The 20288-nt window shown below is 36.8% G+C and overlaps 1 protein-coding gene across 2 annotated transcripts in view; it reads right to left on the reverse strand.

Annotated features, from left to right (window-relative positions):
* Nucleotides 1-20288, reverse strand: part of LOC144976645 (protein-glutamine gamma-glutamyltransferase 6-like) — a 55201-nt gene that overhangs the window by 19097 nt on the left and 15816 nt on the right. Inside the window, exons 2-8 of one of the 2 annotated variants that reach the window (XM_078920947.1) lie at nucleotides 19339-19648; nucleotides 13603-13845; nucleotides 8276-8349; nucleotides 6895-6988; nucleotides 6358-6468; nucleotides 4347-4465; nucleotides 2696-2809 (exon numbers count right to left, since the gene is read on the reverse strand). In XM_078920947.1, the coding sequence (XP_078777073.1) occupies nucleotides 2696-2809; nucleotides 4347-4465; nucleotides 6358-6468; nucleotides 6895-6988; nucleotides 8276-8349; nucleotides 13603-13845; nucleotides 19339-19624 (1041 nt within the window). In that variant the 5' untranslated portion in view covers nucleotides 19625-19648. The remainder of the gene's footprint in view (nucleotides 1-2695; nucleotides 2810-4346; nucleotides 4466-6357; nucleotides 6469-6894; nucleotides 6989-8275; nucleotides 8350-13602; nucleotides 13846-19338; nucleotides 19649-20288) is intronic. The other variant, XM_078920948.1, reaches the window with a different exon arrangement.

Consider the following 20288-nt stretch of genomic DNA (forward strand, 5'->3'; position numbering starts at 1 on the left):
GGATATTGCGCTATATAAAGCTCAATTTAATTGATTCTAATTTCGTCATATTTGAATAAAAGATATATTTATAAATATTCAAATGACACTTCTTTTTAAAGAATCTGATTTTTTGTGAAAGCTACGCTTGATAATCTGACGTCACAAGTTATTATTGTAACGAAGTGACTATTCTCACCCCCGGATGCTAGTCTTCATAATAGTATAAAAAGTAGTCCACAATTGTTGTATGTTTAATCCAAAGGTTGTAATGCAGTAATTTGTTAAGTTTCTTGTCACAAGTTGCACAATTAAAAAAAAAAATCAATCAAATCCAAATCGCAAAAAGCCGGCGACGTTTTTTTCGGTAATCCAATCGGCCGGGAGGGGGGGGGGGGGGGGGGGGTGAGAATAGAGGCAGCCTTATTGTAAACATGATATCATTACGCGTTACTATTTTTAGGTTAAGGGTGGAATAATGTGTATTAACTGCTTATATTGAATATCAAACTACAGGGAGTCTGTAAAGTCTGGACACAGTAAAGTTAAATATTTTTCAAAATAGTATTCAAAATTAATGATGGCAATGCAGATTTATTGCATCGAGTTCATGCAAATTTTTTGAAACACATTGACATTTGCATTGCAAATGATGTTGCTCATATTGAAGATATTATTTGAATAAAATAAATAGTGAAAATAAAACTTAATTTTAATTATATACCAAAAATATTCAACTATCCTATGTGTCCAGACTTTATGGACACCCTGTATTGCTTAGGGTATTGAGCTCGTTTTTGTCCATTATCTGCTAAATCAATAGAAGTTACTTTGTATATGACACAGTATCCTTTCTTTAAAAAAATATAGCATTGTGGAGAACATTGTGCTTATTTGAGTCAATAAAAAAATTGATACGGCGCACAACTCTACTGAAAGATTTGAAAATTAGAAATGTATTTTTTACAGATAGATAAACAGATAACTTGATTTCCTTTTATAATTTAAGTCAGTTTGAAAGTTCGTTGAGTCAAACAGATATCATAAAATATGTACCAACGACGACACTTGACTCCCAAAATCAACCAATTTCGTCACTGTAAAAAGTTGTCAGTTTGCATCATCTATTTATGACATCAAGTATTATTATTATTTCCGTTGTGTTGTTGATTTAGCGGTGATTAGTTTTGTTCTAATTGCGTGTATGTTTGTGTGTGTGTGTGTGTGTGTGTGTATGTGTGTATGTGTGTGTGTGTGTGTGTTGTGTGTGGTGTATACATGTGTGTGTTGGCATTTTTCAGCAAATCGTGGCATTCATAGTGATATTATTCACTTGATCACATGAAGGTATTTCAGTCGCCATTTTGATTCTTTTTTTACTATTAGGGTTAGCTCGAGAGGTTAGTCATAAGTGTTATTAAAGGTGCTAGGGTGTTTGTTTTTCCATAAGTTAAGTAAAGGGGAGACATTCCGAAAGCTCCTGCATTCCCAGTATTCTTTAAATTTGTATTTTCACCGTTGATATTTTGTCAGGCATTTTAAAAACTCTAGAACAAACCTTGATAGATTTGTGACAGTTTAAAATTTCCTAATTTGACCATTGTTTTGATTTTCGGCCGCCATTTTGATTTGTTAAGTATTGAAAGTTGAAAGGTAGTGCAAAGCAGTCCGAGAGTTGTTTTTTTTTGTATTAGGGTTAGCTCGAGAGGTTAGTCATAAGTCTTATTAAAGGTGCTAGGGTGTTTGTTTTTCCATAAGTTAAGTAAAGGGGAGACATTCCGAAAGCTCCTACATCCCCAGTATTCTTTAAATTTGTATTTTCACCTTTGATCTTTTGTCAGGCGTTTATTTATTCAATTTGTCATGATTTTTTCTATTAGGGTTAGCTCGAGATCGGATGATTTTTTTTCCTATTATGGTTAGTCATAAGTCTTATTAAAGTGCTAGGGTGTTTGTTTTTCCTATTAGGGTTAATTAAAGATACTAAGTTAAATTTTTTCTTGGGGTTAGTTGAGGGAATGTATTATTAAATATATTATTGGCCACACAGAAAAATCAACCGAAGATATACCAAATTACACAGACAACGTTGTTTACCAATCGGCCCTCATTAAATGATGGTGAGTACAGTATCGAATGAAAATAGTTCTTTCCCCGCAAAATTGCGGGCATTTTACTGGTGGATATAAATAATTAGACTGTCAACAATCGAGATAGGTGTGAAATCATTGTTAGAGAAAATATTAGATAAGTCAAAATGAATTGTAAAAATGAGATTTACTATTAAAAAATAGACACAAGAGCATTAAAGGGTATTAAAAAGCAGAGCGTTCATTGATATCTTGCAGTTCAGAAGAGAGCCCTGGGTATGCAACAACAATAACAACAACAACAACAACAACAATAACAATAGCAACAACAACAATAACAATAACAATAACAATAACAATAATAACAACAACAACATCATCAACAACAATAGCAACAGCAACAGCAACAACAACAACAACAACAACAACAATAACAATATCAATAATAACAACAACAACATCAAAACAACAACAACAACAATGACAACAACAACAATAACAATGATAACAACAACAATAACAACAACAACAAAAGTAAACACATCAAGCACAAGGTCAATAATCACAACCACACCGACAACAGCGCAATGGGTGAATATCAGGAACGTTAACTCATCATGTCTTACAATTCTGGAGAGAGCCCTGGATATCTCGACGGGGTTACTCATCTTTTTGCAGATTGTATAATCAAAGGCCTTTCTCAACAGATGGAGACTGATTTCCAATATTCCTTCGTTAAACTATGGAGTAATTGAAAAAAAAAAGAAGAAGACTGCATATTGATGATATTCATGAAGTACCTACTTGTCAATAATTAAAAAAAAAAAAATAGATAAAAATTGTTTTTAAAAAATTGAGCTTTTATATAGCGCAATATCCACTAAACGTGCTCAAAGCGCTTTACAAGGGGTCACTGGTCAACAGCAACATTTAACATGTAGGACAGGACATAACGCCTGTTAGGCGATATTACAATTTTTCGGATAAAGACAACGCTGTTAACGGCCAGGTACTCATTTTACGCCCGAGTACGGTGAGAGAATGTGAGTAAAGAGCCTTTTCCAGGGACTCAACTATGCGCCGAGCGAGGCTCGAACCCAGGACCTTCCGATCCGAAAGCGAGTGCCATACCACTAGACCACATAGCCGCACGGCTAAAAGAATAAAACAACAAAAAAATTCCCTAAGGTAATTTTTTTCCTTGGGATCAATTCCAAGGAACTTTCTGGAATGACTAAGCCAGCGACGTAAAGTAAAATAGAGTGAAGGGACTTGCTAAAGGCCACGTGGCGCAGAAAGGAAAAAAAAGACAAAAACAAAAACAAAACAAAACAACAAACAAACAAAAAAAAAAACAACAACATCCCTCCTCCACCCCCCCCCCCCCCCCCCCCCATAGTAGATATAATTTCTCACGTTTGTATTTTACTCCCATACCTGGCCATATATTATGTTCGGCTATAAGGTCTAGTCACACTCGGTTTCGGATCGGAAGGTCCTGGGTTCGAGCCTCGCGCTCGGCGCATAGTTGAATCCTTGGAAAAGGCTCTTTACTCACATTTTCTCACCGTACTCAGGTGTAAAATGAGTACCTGGCCGTTAACAGCGTTGTTTTTGTCCGAAAAAATTGTAATATCGCCTAACAGGCGTCATGTCCCGTCCTACATGTTAAATGTTGCTGTTGGCCAGGGACCCCTTCTAAAGCGCTTTGAGCATATTTAGTGGAGATTGCGCTATATAAAGCTCAATTATTTATTTATTTACATCCAAGGCTTGGGTCCGATACGTTTGTGAGATCCGTAGAAAACCATTCCGTATTCATTCTCTATGTATTCCCGTAGGTCTTTTTGGTTGGGCATGTAAACCTGGTCATCTGACCTTTGAATAAGAACAAGCCAGGAGCAAATGGATGTCCAGGTCAGCGCATAAAGTGGCGATGGGTTGGTTGGCCATACCCTGCGGAAAGAGCCCTGTAATATAACCAAGCAGGCTCTCGAATGGAACCCACGGGGCAGAGGAAACAGGGTCGTCCAAAAAAGATATGGTGAAGAATCCTTCAACAAGATTTGTGCGTCTCCAATCTTACCTGGAGTGAGGCAAAGGTCTGTGCCAAGGACAGAAGAAGATGGAAGAGTGCTATTAAGGCCCTATGTTTCGCCAGGAGCCAAGAAGCATAAGTAAGTAAGTAAGTTGGCTAGGGAACCCTTGTAAAGTGCTTTGAGCACGTTTAGTAGATATTGCCCGGTATAATTGCTCGCTTTTTAAAAACTTCCATACCTGGCCATACATCCAAGGCTTGGCTCCGATAGATTTGTGAGATCCGTAGAAAACCATTCCGTATTCATTTTCGATGTATTCCCGGAGGTCTTTTTGGTTGGGCATGTAAACCTGGTCATCTGGAATACAAAAGTAATAAGGTGGTAAATTGATGCGTTGCGTTTAAGTGCAATGCTCACTAATTCTGCCCGTCAGACAAATAGTGCCAATACACAAAAAAACCTTTAACGTTTATAGTCTGATTGAGAGAACCTTTTTCGGATAAAATAAATCAATAAATAAATAATAAGTAAAATAAATTCGCTTTATGCAAGGGGAAATTTGTCTTTAGTGTCTATTCTAAGAGAAGACTGGAATAACCCAAACGTCAGCCGCAGTGAAGCGCCTCAAAGTGAGCTAGGGCGAGGTGACTTGTTCAAGGCCGGTAAAAAAATAAAGAAATATATAAATCCTTTCTTTAAAAAATATACCATTGTGGAGAACATTGTGCTTATTTGAGTCAATAAAAAAATTGATACGGCGCACAACTCTACTGAAAGATTTGAAAATTAGAAATGTATTTTTTACAGATAGATAAACAGATAACTTGATTTCCTTTTATAATTTAAAGTCAGTTTGAAAGTTCGTTGAGTCAAACAGATATCATAAAATATGTACCAACGACGACACTTGACTCCCAAAATCAACTAATTTTGACACTGTAAAAAGTTGTCAATTTGCGTCATCTATTTATGACATCAAGTATTATTATTACTTCCGTTGTGTTGTTGATTTAGCGGTGATCAGTGTTTGTTCTAATTGCGTGTATGTTTGTGTGTGTGTGCGTGTGTGTGTTTGTGTTTGTGTGTGTGTGTGTGTTGTGTGTGGTGTATACATGTGTGTGTCGGTGTTGGCATTTTTCAGCAAATCGTGGCATTCATAGTGATATTATTCACTTGATCACATGAAGGTATTTCAGTCGCCATTTTGATTCTTTTTTTACTATTAGGGTTAGCTCGAGATCGAGGATATTTCTTTTTCTATTAAGGTTAGTAATAAGTCTTAGTAAAGGTGCTAGGATGTTTGTTTTTCCATAAGTTAAGTAAAGGGGAGACATTCCGAAAGCTCCTACATCCCCAGTATTCTTTAAATTTGTATTTTCACCGTTGATATTTTGTCAGGCATTTATTTATTCAGTTTGTCATTATATCTAGAAGTATTTTAAAAACTCTAGAACAAACCTTGATAGATTTGTGAAAGTTTAAAATTTCTTAATTTGACCATTGTTTTCATTTTCAGCCGCCATTTTGATTTGTTAAATATTGAAAGGTAGTGCAAAGCAGTCCGAGAGTTGTTTTTTTTTTCTATTAGGGTTAGCTCTAGAGGTTAGTCATAAGTCTTATTAAAGGCGCTAGGAAGTTTGTTGTTCCATAAGTTAAGTAAAGGGGAGACATTCCAAAAGCTCCTACATCCCCAGTATTCTTTAAATTTGTATTTTCACGTTTGATCTTTTGTCAGGCGTTTATTTATTCTATTTGTCATGATTTTTTCTATTAGGGTTAGCTCGAGATCGGATGATTTGTTTTTCCTATTAGGCTTAGTCATAAGTATTATTAAAGTGCTAGGGTATTTGTTTTTCCTATTCGGGTTAATTAAAGGTACTAGGTTTAATTTTTTCTTGGGGTTAGTTGAGAGAATATATTATCAAATATATTATTGGGCCACAAAGAAAAATCAACCGAAGATATACCAAATTACACAGACAACGTTGTTTACCAATCTGCCCTCATTAAATGATGGTGAGTACAGTATCGAATGAAAATAGTTCTTTCCCCGCGAAATTGCGGGCTTTTTACTAGTAAATAAAGAAAAAATAAAACTAAGTAAATAAATAAATAGATAAATAAATAAATAATTAAATACATACAAAGATAAATTTTAAAAAGATATAGGAAAAAAATGAGAGAGATAAGATAATTTAAGACCTATATTTGAATAAGTAAGAAAAATATAAATAAAATTTATCCCTTACCTCTGCACCAGGGATTGAGTAAGATGATAATGTCATCCTTGCCCGTTGTCTGGTAGATTTTCTTCTTTGGTTTCTCGACCTTCACAGATTGTATGGCAAACTCCCATTCGCCTGGATAAAGATTGTCATAATCATCGTCGTCATCATCATCATCATCATCATCATCATCATCATCATCATCATCATCATCATCGTCGTCGTCGTCATCATCATCATCATCATCATCACCACCACAACCATCATCATCATCATCATCATCATCATCATCATCATCATCATCATCATAATGATCATCACCATCATCATCATCATCATCATCATCATCATCATCATCATCATCATCATCATCATCATCACGATCATCATCACCACCACCACCACCATCATCACCACCATCATCATCACCACCATCATCACCACCATCATCATCATCACCATCAGCATCATGATCAGCACCACAACCATCATCATCATCATCATCATCATCATCATCATCATCATCATCATCATCATCATCATCATAATCACCACCCTTACCAATGACAACGTTGGGAGGTGAATACACAGCCACCGTCAAATCGTTCCCAGATTGTCGTAAAATTCGAGCACCCCACGTCTTGTTTGGACCGTCCTGGGGAACCACATGAATGGTCAGAATTAGTGCGGCTATGTGGTCTAGTGGTATGACACTCGCTTTCGGATCGGAAGGTCCTGGGTTCGAGCCTCGCACGGCGCATAGTTGAGTCCTTGGAAAAGGCTTTTTGCTCACATTCTCTCACCATTATCAGGTGTAAAATGAGTACCTGGCCGTTAACAGCGTTGTCTTTGTCCGATAAATTGTAATATCGCCTAACAGGCGTCATGTCTCCTCCTACATGTTAAATGTTGCTGTTGGCCAGGGACCCTTTGTAAAGAGCATTAAGCACATTTAGTGGATATTGCGCTATATAAAAGCTCAATTAAAAAAAATTAGAATGTGATAATACCATCAAAAATGGGAAAATAACTACAATAACAGTCCGCAATTAGGCTGTGATAACACCATAAAAAATTCATTACTTTATAGCAATACCCAATATAAATTGCAGATTGGATTCTATAGATAGATCGAAGTTGACGTCACTCCGGCCTTTGTTATTGTTGTTTTGCCATCCGCATTTATGAGTAATTCTCACTGAACTGTATGATCCAGACTATAAATGTTTAAGGATACACATAGTTTAGTGTGTTGGTCCGTTATACTTCCGGATGGCAATAATATGAGATTCTTAGCCAAACGCATACTATCTATAGATAGATAAATTGGTAGATTGATAGATTGATAGATAGATATGTAGATAGATAAATAGATATATAGATAGATAGATAGATAGATAGATAAATAGATAGATAGATATAGATAGATAGATAGATAGATAGATAGATAGATAGATAGATAGATAGATAGATAGATAGATGATAGATATAGATAGATAGATAGATAGATAGATAGATAGATAGATAGATAGATAGATAGATAGATAGATAGATAGATAGATAGATAGATAGATAGTAGATAGATAGATAGATAGATAAATAGATAGATAGATAGATAGATAGATAGATAGATAGATAGATAGATAGATAGATAGACAGATAGATAGATAGATATATGGATATGATCCACAACAACAGTACTTCCGGACCCCTCTTTACGACCTCCCTGATGACTCCAGGAATTTGGACGAAACAACGTGATTGGAGAATGTGTAAAAAAAACGAGATGAGAAAAATAAATTAATAGATAGATGGATAGATAGATAGAGGGGGATATGGAGAGAGAGAGAGAGAGAGAGAGAGAGAGAGAGAGAGAGAGAGAGAGAGAGAGAGAGAGAGGGGGGGGGGGAGAGAAAGTTGGAAGAAGAATGCAATCTTGTACCTTGTATGAGGTATCGTTGCCTTCTTCCAGCTTAATCTTGATGAAAGTTCCCTTGCCTTTAGACGGTTTGTCTCCTGGGAAAGTAAGAAAAAATGTAGGGATCAGATATGTTTTCAATCCTCCTTTACCCTCTCCTTACCAACCAGAGGAAAACCGTCATATTCGTTACGATGCAGCCAACATTTTTCTTATTATGATTTCATAATAATAACATTCCCTTTATTCATCTCATAGAGGAAATATTTTTCTAGGGTCTATTCAAAGGGAAGACTGGAATAACCCATGCGTCAGCCGCAGTGCTGCGCCGCAAATTGAGCTAGAGCGAGGTGACTTGCTCAAGGCCACACAGCGCAGCGCAGCGGCGGGTGATCGAACTTGGTACCTTTCGGGTACGAAGCAAAGACCGTACCGCTTCGTCACGAAGCCCCATCATTTTGTTATAGTTATCACTATAAAAACTCGACACTGTGTTGCAGAGTTCATTTTCTGAACAAAATATATAATATACTCGTTACAATTCTGTCTGAAAAAAAACAAACTATTTTTGTCTTGGGTGAGTATGAAGTTTCGGGTAAAATTCTGAAAATACGAGGTAAGAAAAAGAGTTATACAGTATTATGACACTGCAAAATGTTAAAGTGATGTTTTTTTTTTAAAAAATAAGCTTTTATATAGCGCAATATCCACTAAATTTTTGAGATTTCGACTAAAGGCGCTATATAAATATGCTTATTATTATTATTATTATTATTATTATTATTATTATTATATTTATATTATTATTATTATTATTATTATTATTATATTATATTATTATTATTATTAATTATTATTATTATTATTATTATTATTATTATTATTTATATTATTATTATATTATTATTATTATATTATTATTATTATTATTATTATTATATGTCCTCAAAGCGCTTTACAAGGGGTCCATGGCCAACAGCAACATTTAACATGTAGGACGGGACATGACGCCTGTTAGGCGATATTACATTTTTTTTCGGACAGAGACAACGTTGTAAACGGTCAGGTACTCGTTTTACACCCGAGTACGGTGCGAGAATGTGAGTAAAGAGTCTTTTCCAAGGACTCAACTATGGACCGAGCGAGGCTCGAACCCAGGACCTACCGATCCGAAAGCGAGTATCGTAACATTAGACCACATAGCCGTATTATATCAAGAGTTTTGAGTCGATGGGACCCAATGTTAGCACATACAGCACAGACAATTTGTACGCGGTCCTTATAATCTGGGTAATTCAATGAAGCCCATCTGAAGTGTTAACCCTTACCCTAACCCTTACCCTAACCCTAACCTTAACCCTAACCTTAACCCTAACCTTAACCCTAACCCTAACCCTAACCCAATACTCGGAAACTTAGCCCTTCCCACTTATACTGTGTAACGTTTTGTCAAATCGTATAGATAGTATGCGCTTGGCTAAGGAGTTCACAACATTGCCATCCGGAAGTATAACGGACCAACACACAAAACTGTGTGTAACCATGATCGTTTATAGTCAGGTTAATACAGTTAAGTGATAATTACTCATAAACGCGGATGGCAAAAACAATAACAAAGACCTGAGTGACGTCAGCATCGAACTATCAATATCAGGCTCATGTGGTTTGGTTATCAAAATATGTCTGATGTTTTTTAGGGGCAAGCGTGGCACAATTGAGCTTTTTTCAAAAATTATGAGTAATTGGATTCAGTAGTCTGATGTCACGCCGCCCGGCAACGGCGGCCATATTGGTTCTAAACAAAGAAAATCATTACTTTTTATTCTTCATGCTGGCTAGAACCTTTCATATGTCTTGTGATCAGAATGTGTAAAAGGCAAAACATGATCAAATTTATGTTTTTTCCCCCTCTGGATACGCTTTTATGCTCGCCAGGGAAATATTTCATACGGGCGTCCGCCATTGTTCCGATAGTTTAGAGCCAGTGTTGCTAAGTTACCATGCGTCATTAGGAAGGAAGTGACGTTACGACTGTTGAAGAGTATTCCCACTTAACTGTATTAACCAGACTATAAAAGTTCATGGTTACACATAGTTATGTATGTTGGTCCGTTATATTAATTCCGGGTGGCAATGATGTGAGCTTATTAGCCAAGCGCATATTATCTATATATAGCTCGTATTGAAAAAAGAAATCAGTTGATTTTGTATCTTACACAAACTCCAATACCAAACACTCCCCCTCCCCCCCCCCCCCCCCCCCCCCCCCGCCTTCTTTGTCCACGCATGATTAGGTTAGCGCGTCGTGTTGTTAAGAAAACAAACATTACACATGAGAGACAAGCTTATTGACAGGTCACCGAACTTGCGCATAAATGGCTTCCAATCTTAGTATCGATAGTATGCGCTTGTCTAAGAGGCTCACGACATTGCCATCCGGAAGTATAACGGATCAACACAAAAAACTATGTATAACCTTGAACGTTTATAGTCTGGTTAATGCGGTTTAGTGAGAATTACTCATAAACGCGGATGGCAAAAAAACAATAACAAAGACATGAGTGACGTCAACTTCATTCTATCTATAGATAGTATGCGCTTGTCTTAGAGACTCAAAACATTGCCATCCGGAAGTATAACGGATCAACACACAAAACTATGTATCACCTTGAATGTTTATATTCTGGTTAATACGGATTAGTGAGAATTACTCACAAAAGCATGGATGGCAAAAATCAATAACAAAGGCCTGATTGACGTCATCTTCGTTTGATCTATACTTATATGTCATGAAAAGAGATTTTGACCCTCAGGTTTATTTATAGATGCTGTGCGCTTGGCCAAGAAACTCACTATATTGCCATCCCGAAGTATAACGGACCAACACACAAAGCTATATGTGTAACCTTGAACGTTTATAGTCTGGTTAATACAGTTGCATGGGTGGCAAAAAACGCCCAAAAAAAAAAAACAACAAAAAACAACCAATAACAAAGACACCAGTGACGTCAACTTCGTTCTATCTACTAAAAGGGTTCTTCTTCTTCTTCTTCTTCTTCTTCTTCTTCTTCTTCTTCTTCTTCTTCTTCTTCTTCTTCTTCTTCTTCTTCTTCTTCTTCTTCTTCTTCAAGTACCAAGTCTGTGCCAGACATCGGTGATCATGGTACGCCATTCATCTCTCTGATCAGATAACCTCAGAAAACTAATATTACTCTTCTCTTTATTTGTCACCCATCTGTTCAAACTATTCAAATATGTTTTTCTTGGTCTAACTTTACACTTTTTACCTTCTATCTCTCCTGTGAGAGCAAGATGTTCAATAAATTTATGTCGATTTAGGTGCCCTAATATTGTATTTGTCTTTTTCTTATTGTACGAATTAATAACCTTTTAGTTTCAGCTTGCTCTAATACTTCTTCATTAGTTTTCTTCTCTGTCCATGAGAAAAGGGTAATGTGTATAAAATTAATACAATAATGGGAGCGATCTATATTACCTTTCCATGTGCTCGAAGTCATCGGTCACATTGGAATATGTGCTGAAAATGACCCAGATAGTGAAATGTGTTCACAGTTTGAGAAATATCCTACATCACAATTGGTCATTTTGCTCTGCGTGACTCATGGGTATGTTTACAACTGTCATAAACACAGTAGCCTGTGTACATTTATTGAGAAGTGTCCAATCGTTGTACAGCAACAAATCATGTGATCGATGACTAGGTTGGACGAAAACATGAATATAGATCGCTCCCAATAATTGATATATTATTTTTGATTTCTTATTATTGAAATGATGATCATAGTTATGATCATATCTAGGAATTTTTTATCTGAACATTTATTTTCTTTTTTTTTTTCACAAGGTATTTGACTAAGCAGCCCTTGTTATGATATGCTGTGTTGCGTTATGTTATGTTATGTCATGTTATGTCATGTTATGTCATGTTGTGTTATGTTGTGTTATGTTATGTTGTGTTGTGTTATGTTGTGTTGTATTATTTTATGTCATGTTATGTCATGTTATGTTGTATTGTGTTATGTTATGTTGTGTTGTGTTATGTTATGTTATGTTGTATTGTGTTATGTTATGTTATGTTGTGTTGTGTTATGTTGTGTTATGTTGTATTGTGTTATGTTATGTTATGTTGTGTTGTGTTATGTTGTGTTATGTCATGTTATGTTGTGTTGTGTTATGTTGTGTTGTGTTATGTTATGTCATGTTGTATTGTGTTATGTTATGTTATGTTGTGTTGTGTTATGCTATGTTATGTTGTATTGTGTTATGTTATGTTATGTTGTGTTGTGTTATGTTGTGTTATGTCATGTTATGTTGTGTTATTATAAAGTGGAAAATCTTCAAAGGGGGTCCCGATAGCTCAGTTGGTAGAGCACTCGCTTCACAATCAAAGGGACCGAAATCGATCCCGGGTGCAGTCGAGATATTTTTCTGATCCCCCCCCCCCCCCCTGTCCACCCGGCAGTGATTGGGTAACTGGCTCTGTTAGATCTGGCGGTAAGTACTTCGCGATAAACCAGCGTCCTATCCAAAGGGTAGCAAGAAATTGCTATTGTTCGTTTTACGCTACCGAAACTGGGGTTTAACTCCTTCTCCACGGGCCTAATGGCTTTGAATATCGATTGATCAAATTGCACTCGGTGATCAGACCTGCGAATATGTGTACGTTGTATTGTAGCCTACACTCACCCATCTCCTTAAAAAATTAGAAGACCTGCCAACTTGAAATGTTAAAATGTCTGTGCGGCTATGTGATCTTGTGGTATGACACTCGCTTTCGGATCGGAAGGTCCTGGGTTCGAGCCTCGCGCTCGGCGCATAGTTGAGTCCTTGGACAAGGCTCTTTACTCACATTCTCTCACCGTACTCTGGTGTAAAATGAGTACCTGACCGTTAACAGCGTTGTCTTTGTCCGAAAAATGGTAATATCGCCTAACAGGCGGCATGTCCCGTCCTACATTTTAAATGTTGCTGTTGACCAGGGACCCCTTGTAAAGCGCTTTGAGCACGTTTAGTGGATATTGCGCTATATAAAAGCTCAATGTTTTTTTATTTTAAAAAAATCGTAGTTTTCAGTGGGAATAAATAGAAGTCACTATATTTAACTTAACAAATTAATATTTTACCCTTAGCAATATCATTAAATCTGCCTTCAAAACCATGAATAGATACTTTGTGGCATCAACGTTTTCGTTTTAACACATAGTATTGAATCAAAAATGTCTGTTTATTTCTGCTGTTGAAGCAATAATAAACTTATTAGTAAGCGCACACTATCTATAGTTCTTTTTATTTAGTTATTTCTTTCTTTGTTTTTCAATTCTTCTACTCACCAAGTTTGAAAATCAAATACATGTCATCAATTTTTCCCTCCCAAGGTCGTTGAAAGGTGAAGGTCAGCTTGAACTCCTGACCCCTTCTCACAACGATCTGCGGGTCAAGGTCATCCTCTACACAGTCGAACTCGTCCGTGTTGTGCTCCGCCCCATTCTCTTTGACGTGCAAGTCCTGCTCCTTCACCATCAAAACATCCTTCTCTATGGTCTCCACTTCGGTTTCTTCCACTCTTAGCTTTTCTAAGAAATAAAAAAAAAAACAAAAAAAAACTTGAGCTTTTATATAGCGCAATATCCACTAAACGTGCTCAAAGCGCTTTACAAGGGGTCCCTGGCCAACAGCAACACATAATATGTAGGACGAGACATGACGCCTGTCAGGCGATATTACAAATTTTTGGGACAGAGACTACGCTGTTAACGGCCAGGTACTCATTTTACACCTGAGTACGGTGAGAGAATGTGAGTAAAGAGCCTTCTCCAAGGACTCAACTATGCGCCGAGCGAGGCTCGAACCCAGGACCTTTCGATCCGAAAGCGAGTGTCATACCACTAGACCACATAGCCGCACAAATAGATAAAAGATAAACAGAAATGCATTGCAGAATGTCGTAGACTGACAAAAACAAATAACAATGTGACATTGAATGTAACCTTCAATTTAATATATGAAAACAGATAAAATGGACGTTTCGGGTTTCCCCTCTATCAGCAAAAAACCCCCAATGTTTCATTTATCCTGTTTTGTTGATAATGGGAATACCCGAAACGTCCATTTTATCTGTTTTCGTATGTTAAATTGAGGCTTACAGTCAATTTCACATTGTTATTTCTTTCTTCGAGCTTTGAGCAGCAACATTTAAATTTTGAAAAAAAACCAACAAGATTTTAATAATTTTGGTCAGAAAACTCATCCTTCAACTATCTATCGATTAAACCATTAGGCCGAAATTTCGGTGTATTCTTTGAGTTGATCCCTTTTACTATTTGAGTCACATTCACCTCCTGTATTTTTCTCCATCAGAATCGCCCTACTCATCTAGTCAAAAGCGTTCAAACCTGAGATTAATAGGAGTCTCAGGCTAGATCGTTTTTGACAAGATGGTAGTCATTTTCATCGATTGATGTTTGAAGAACGGGTTATCTGGGCAAAATTATTTTAACTCTCTCCATACCAACTATAGGAAAATCGTCACATTCGTTACGATAGAACCAACATTTTTCTTATTTAAATTTCTCTTGTACATCAGAAATTATGTATCGCAAGAACTTAGATATCTACTGCTATTGTGTTTCAATGATTTAAAAAATAATATTCCTGTGATAGTTGGGTGTGAAGTTTTGGGGAAAATCCGAAACATGGCTGGTAAGGAGAGAGTTAAAATATGTGGGTTTTTTTGGGTTATTTTTCAAAATGTTGGAATAAACCAGGTGAAGCGAATTTTGTTCAAGTCAAAATGTTCATATTTGCGACCCGCCTTCTCAATCTGGTGTTATTTCTGAATGGAACATAATGCCAAAATCAATGAGATTTCATATAGCGCAATAGGGAATGAGATTAGCGGAAGAGTTGCGTCCCTTGATTGGACGTCACCTTACAGAGAGAACGTTCATCTGGTTTTGAAGTGTCTCAAGCCGCTTTCACCGGAAGCGAGGACGAGAGACCCATGCGTACAACCAACATGACGTTCTCTCTCTAATAACTTTTCCGCCGGTGACGCCACAGACTATGGGTGACGTCCAATCAAGGGACGCTACTCTTCCGCTAATCTCATTCCCTATATCCACTAAACGTGCTCAAAGCGCTATACAAGGGGTCCCTAGCCGACAGCAAAACTTAACAGGTACGACGAGACATGACATCTGTCGGGCGATATTACAATTTTTTTCCGACAGAGAAAACGGCATTAACAGCCAGGTACTCCTTTCACACCCGATTACGGTGAGATAATTTGACTAAAGAGCGTTTTCCAAGGTCTCAACTATGCGCCTCTCAGAGAGGGACTCGAACCAAGACCTTCTGATCCAAAGGCGAGTGCCACCATACTGTTAGCCACTAGACCACAACACAAAGTAGCACAAAAAGTGAATATTAAGTCAAAACGACCGAAATAGAAACTTCAGAGGTATCTTTTACAAAAGCAACAAAAAGAATAAATTAAAAAAAAATACAAGAGAAGAAAACCAGTCTGCATCGACAGGGGATCGAACCTAAGACCGATCGATCGTGCTAAATTTACACCACAGTGGTTACTCGATAACAAGCCAGACACTTGTGCGGCTCTGTGGTCTAGTGTTATGACACTCGCTTTCGGATCGGAAGGTCCTGGGTTCGAGCCTCGCTCGGCGCATAGTTGAGTCCTTGGAAAAGGCTCTTTACTCACTTTCTCTCACCGTACTCAGGTGTAAAATGAGTACCTGGCCGTTAACAGCGCTGTCTTTGTTCGAAAAATTGTAATATCGCCTAATAGGCGTTATGTTCCGTCCTACATGTTAAATGTTGTTGTTGACCAGGGACCCCTTGTAAAGCGCTTTGAGCACATTAAGTGGATATTGCGCTATATAAAGCTCAATTTAAAAATCTTAAAAAAGACGTGTTTACATTTTTTTTTTCAATGACAGAGACAACGCTTTAGAAGATCATGTATTTGTTTTACACATTGATATGACGAAGGAATGTGAGCAAAGAGGCCTCGTTGAAGGACTCGAACCAGGGACATACAGATCAGAGGCCGAGTGACACACCGCCACGACCACCAAAGCCGCACACCGAAGTCCAAGAGAGTAATAAAAAAAAGGGGGAGATAACTGATAACTGTCATGTCATAATAATTAACCTTGATCAACGCTTTTTGTCACTCTGTTTACACAGTAAGATCTTGTATCAATAATATACACACAGGTACTAGCATAGTCTATCAAAATAATTACCTTTTTCATCATTTTGGCTAGAAAATTCTTTATTTGGCCAGAAAATTCTTAATTTGGCCCAAAAATTATTGTCTCTTCAGTAGATCAAGAAAATAATCAAACTGACAAAAACAGGAAACTGAAAGAATTTGTTGTAAATTCCTTAAGAATTCTTAGGTTTAAGAATTTTTGAAAAGGAGAGGGTCGTTCATCAAATTGTGAAGTTTAAAAAAACTGGCCAAAAATTTTAAAAGGCGTGAATGCAAAGCCGTTTCCTGTACATCATGCATACTGACACCGACAGAATAACTTTTTCTCCTTTTTGGCCATAAAAGCTTAAGTTCAATATATAGATAGATTAACATGAGTCACGCTTTTGCGTTAAATGTTTTAAACCTGAGACCTCTTTAGATAACAGTTTTAGGCTATGTGGTCTTGTGGTATGACACTCGCTTTCGGATCGGAAGGTCCTGGGTTCGAGCCTTGCTTGGCGCATAGTTGAGTCCTTGGAAAAGGCTCTCTACTCACATTCTCTCATCTTACTCAGATATAAATGAGTACCTGGCCGTTAACAGCGTTGTCTCTGTCCGAAAAAAAATTATAATATCGCCTAACAGGCGTCATGTCCCGTCCTACATGTTAAGTGTTCTTTTGACCAGGGACCCCTTGTAAAGCGCTTTGAACACGTTTAGTGGATATTGCGCTATATAAAAGCTCATTTTTTAATTTAAAAAAAAATTAAGACCAAATGTGACTTAAAAAGCAACACAGATTTCATGCGCACCGCAGAGGATCGTGATTTGTGGAGACAACTGACCGGCAACTTGCTCAAGAGCACAAGCCACGATGGATGATGGATGACAATATTTTGGCTTCCTGGTTTAGTTCGACACGATACATTGTGTATACCCGACATGTATGCAGGTCTGACGTCCGGATCCAATTATGGGCCTAGTTTAACATTGTTCGTTGTTGTAATGGACAAATGTTTTGCGTCATTTTTTTTTTAGATTTCTATTTCATTATAACAATGAGCCCATGAGGAATACGCTTTAATAGTCGTAACGTCACTTCCCTCGTATTGACGCATGCTAACCTAGTAACGGGCTCTCAACTATCGGAACAATGGTGGACGCCCTTATGAAATATTTCTTCGACGAGCATAATAGTGTATCCAGAGGGAAAAAAACCATTATAAATCTGTATCATGTTTTGACTTTTACACATTCTGATCACAAGGCATATGAAAGGTTCTAGCCAGCATGAAGAATAAAAAGGACAGATTTTCTTTGTTTAGAACCACGATGGACGCCGTTGCTGGGCAACGTGACATCAAACTATTGAATCCAATTGGGTTATCAGACCTGCAAATAAGTGCAAGTCATGCAACTAACAAGATCCAATTTAATTTGGACCAATATTGACTTTTTTGACTTCGTGGCTTGAAGAGCTATCCAAGCGGAAATAACCTTTCTCGTTTAACCTTCTCCTTACCAACCATAGGGAAAACGTCCCATTCGTTACGATCCAACCAGCACTTTTATCATTCAGATTTCTTTTGTAAATCACCCACTTTAAAGACACATAGCTATAAAAACGTGACACTGTGTTGTTAAGTTCATTTTTTGATCAAAATTATGAATATAGGGAATGAGAGGACGAGAGACGCATGCGCACAACCAACATGACGGTCTCCCTCTCTAATAACTATGGGTGACGTCCAATCAAGGGACGCTACTCTTACGCTAATCTCATTCCCTATTGTTGCTTTTCTGTTTGAGTAAAAAAAAAAAAAAATTGTGTAGGGTGGTTGTGACATTTTGGGGAAAATTCTGAAAATGGCTGGTAAGGAAAGAGTTAATTTGGCTGGATTTTATGATTGATTCTACCGATTCCTCCCCACCTTCCGTCCTTTGACTTAATTAATTGCGCACCTTTTCTCAATATCTATTGTTCTATTTTAATTCGCGCTTCCTTACAAAGTAGCATATTATTTCCTGCCCATCGATGTTTTTGTTTATTCATCTTAACAACGACACTACTATATAATCTCATTTGTCTGTAGTGTTTCATTCAGCTTGTTTTGTTGATAAAGGGGAAAACCCGAAACGTCCATTTTTATCTGTTTTCGTATATTATATTGAAGCTTACATTCAATTTCACATTGTTATTTACCGATTGAAATCATAACATTATTAAATATAGCGGTTGTCTTTTGAAAACAAAAGGAGACTGCATTCTGTTGAATGAAGGAATGAATGAATGGTCGAATAAATTTATGAATGAAAAATGAATGAATGTATGTAGAATTAACGAAGGAATGTGGAATGAATGAATGTAGAATGCATGAATGAATGAATAGATAGATGAATGATGAGTAGATGAATGAATGAATTATTAATGAATAGATAGATGAATAATGAATGAACGAATGAATAAACGATTAATGAATGGATAATTGAATAATGGCTGACTGAATGAATAAGGAATGTAAGAATGACTGAAGAATGAATGAAGAATGGAAGAATGAATGACAGAAGAATAACTGAAGAGTGGAAGAATGAATAACTGAAGCAGGAATGAATGAATGAATGAATGAATGAATGGATGAATGAATGAAGAATGGATGAATGAATGAGTGAATGAATGAATGAATGGATGAGTGAATGAATGAATGAATGAATGAATGGATGAGTGAATGAATGAATGAATGGATGAATGAATGAATGAATGGAAGGACGAATATATAAAAAAGGAAGAAAAAATTAAGGTTAAATCAAGAAAATATAAAATATTTTAATTTCAATGTGATATCATCTTTACCCTCCTCTTTCTTAACCTCCTTCTCCAGGTCTTCTACTTTTTGTCTTGTGTCCTTGTCCAGCTTGGACTTCTCGAATTCTCTATCTTTGGAACCCGCCCGCCTCCTCCTCCCCCCTGTCCTTTTATCTTTCCTCTCGTCCTTTTTGCCGTAGACACAAACACAGCTCCGTTCAGATCGCTTCGCATCTAGGTTGTTCTGTAATCTCAAGTAGATGCTATTGTTACGCATTCGCCTGTTAGACGTAGCCCTCACGGGCCCTCTGCGCAGTTCTCGATAGATTGACATATTTGATGATGATGATGATGATGCCTGAAAAGAAATAAATACAACTGAATGAATATAAAAATTAATATAACTGAATATTTATCTATGATATATATGACCATATTCTTAACACTTCGCATAAAAGGTAAAGAAATTAGGAGCAGGCACCAGTATAAGATAAAGATCTGAACAAGTGTATATGAAAGGTGCCAGACAAAGCAAGAAAGAAAATAGAAGGAAAAAAAAATCATCCCAGAAAATCAGTCGAGGTCGATTGTTTTTTTGGGGTGTTTTTTTTTCTTCTAATTTTCTTTCTTGCTTTGTCTGGCTAGATACTTTCATACACACTTGTTCAGACCTTTTTCGCATAAAAGTTACAAAATCTTTTATGAGAAAGAAACGTTCAAATTGCCTCAGCTCATCAAAGATGAACAGATCTGACCGTTTCCCTCTCGGCGAGGTATCGCAGTCAGGGCTCTGTCAAAAGCCAAGAGATCAATTTCAGTTGTAAGGAAAAAATGCCACGTAAAAAGGAACATGAGATTTAATTAAATTGATAATTTTAAAAATTTAAATAAATATATAAATCAAAAATAAATAAATAGATAAATAGATAAATAAATGAGGGATTGAATGAACGAATAAATAGATAAATAGATAATTGAATAAATAAATAATTATATTA

Source organism: Berghia stephanieae, chromosome 7 (assembly GCF_034508935.2).
Source record: "Berghia stephanieae isolate SIO BIC M18660-M18661 chromosome 7, UCSD_Bste_1.3, whole genome shotgun sequence".
NCBI classification, from domain to species: Eukaryota; Metazoa; Mollusca; class Gastropoda; order Nudibranchia; family Aeolidiidae; genus Berghia; species Berghia stephanieae.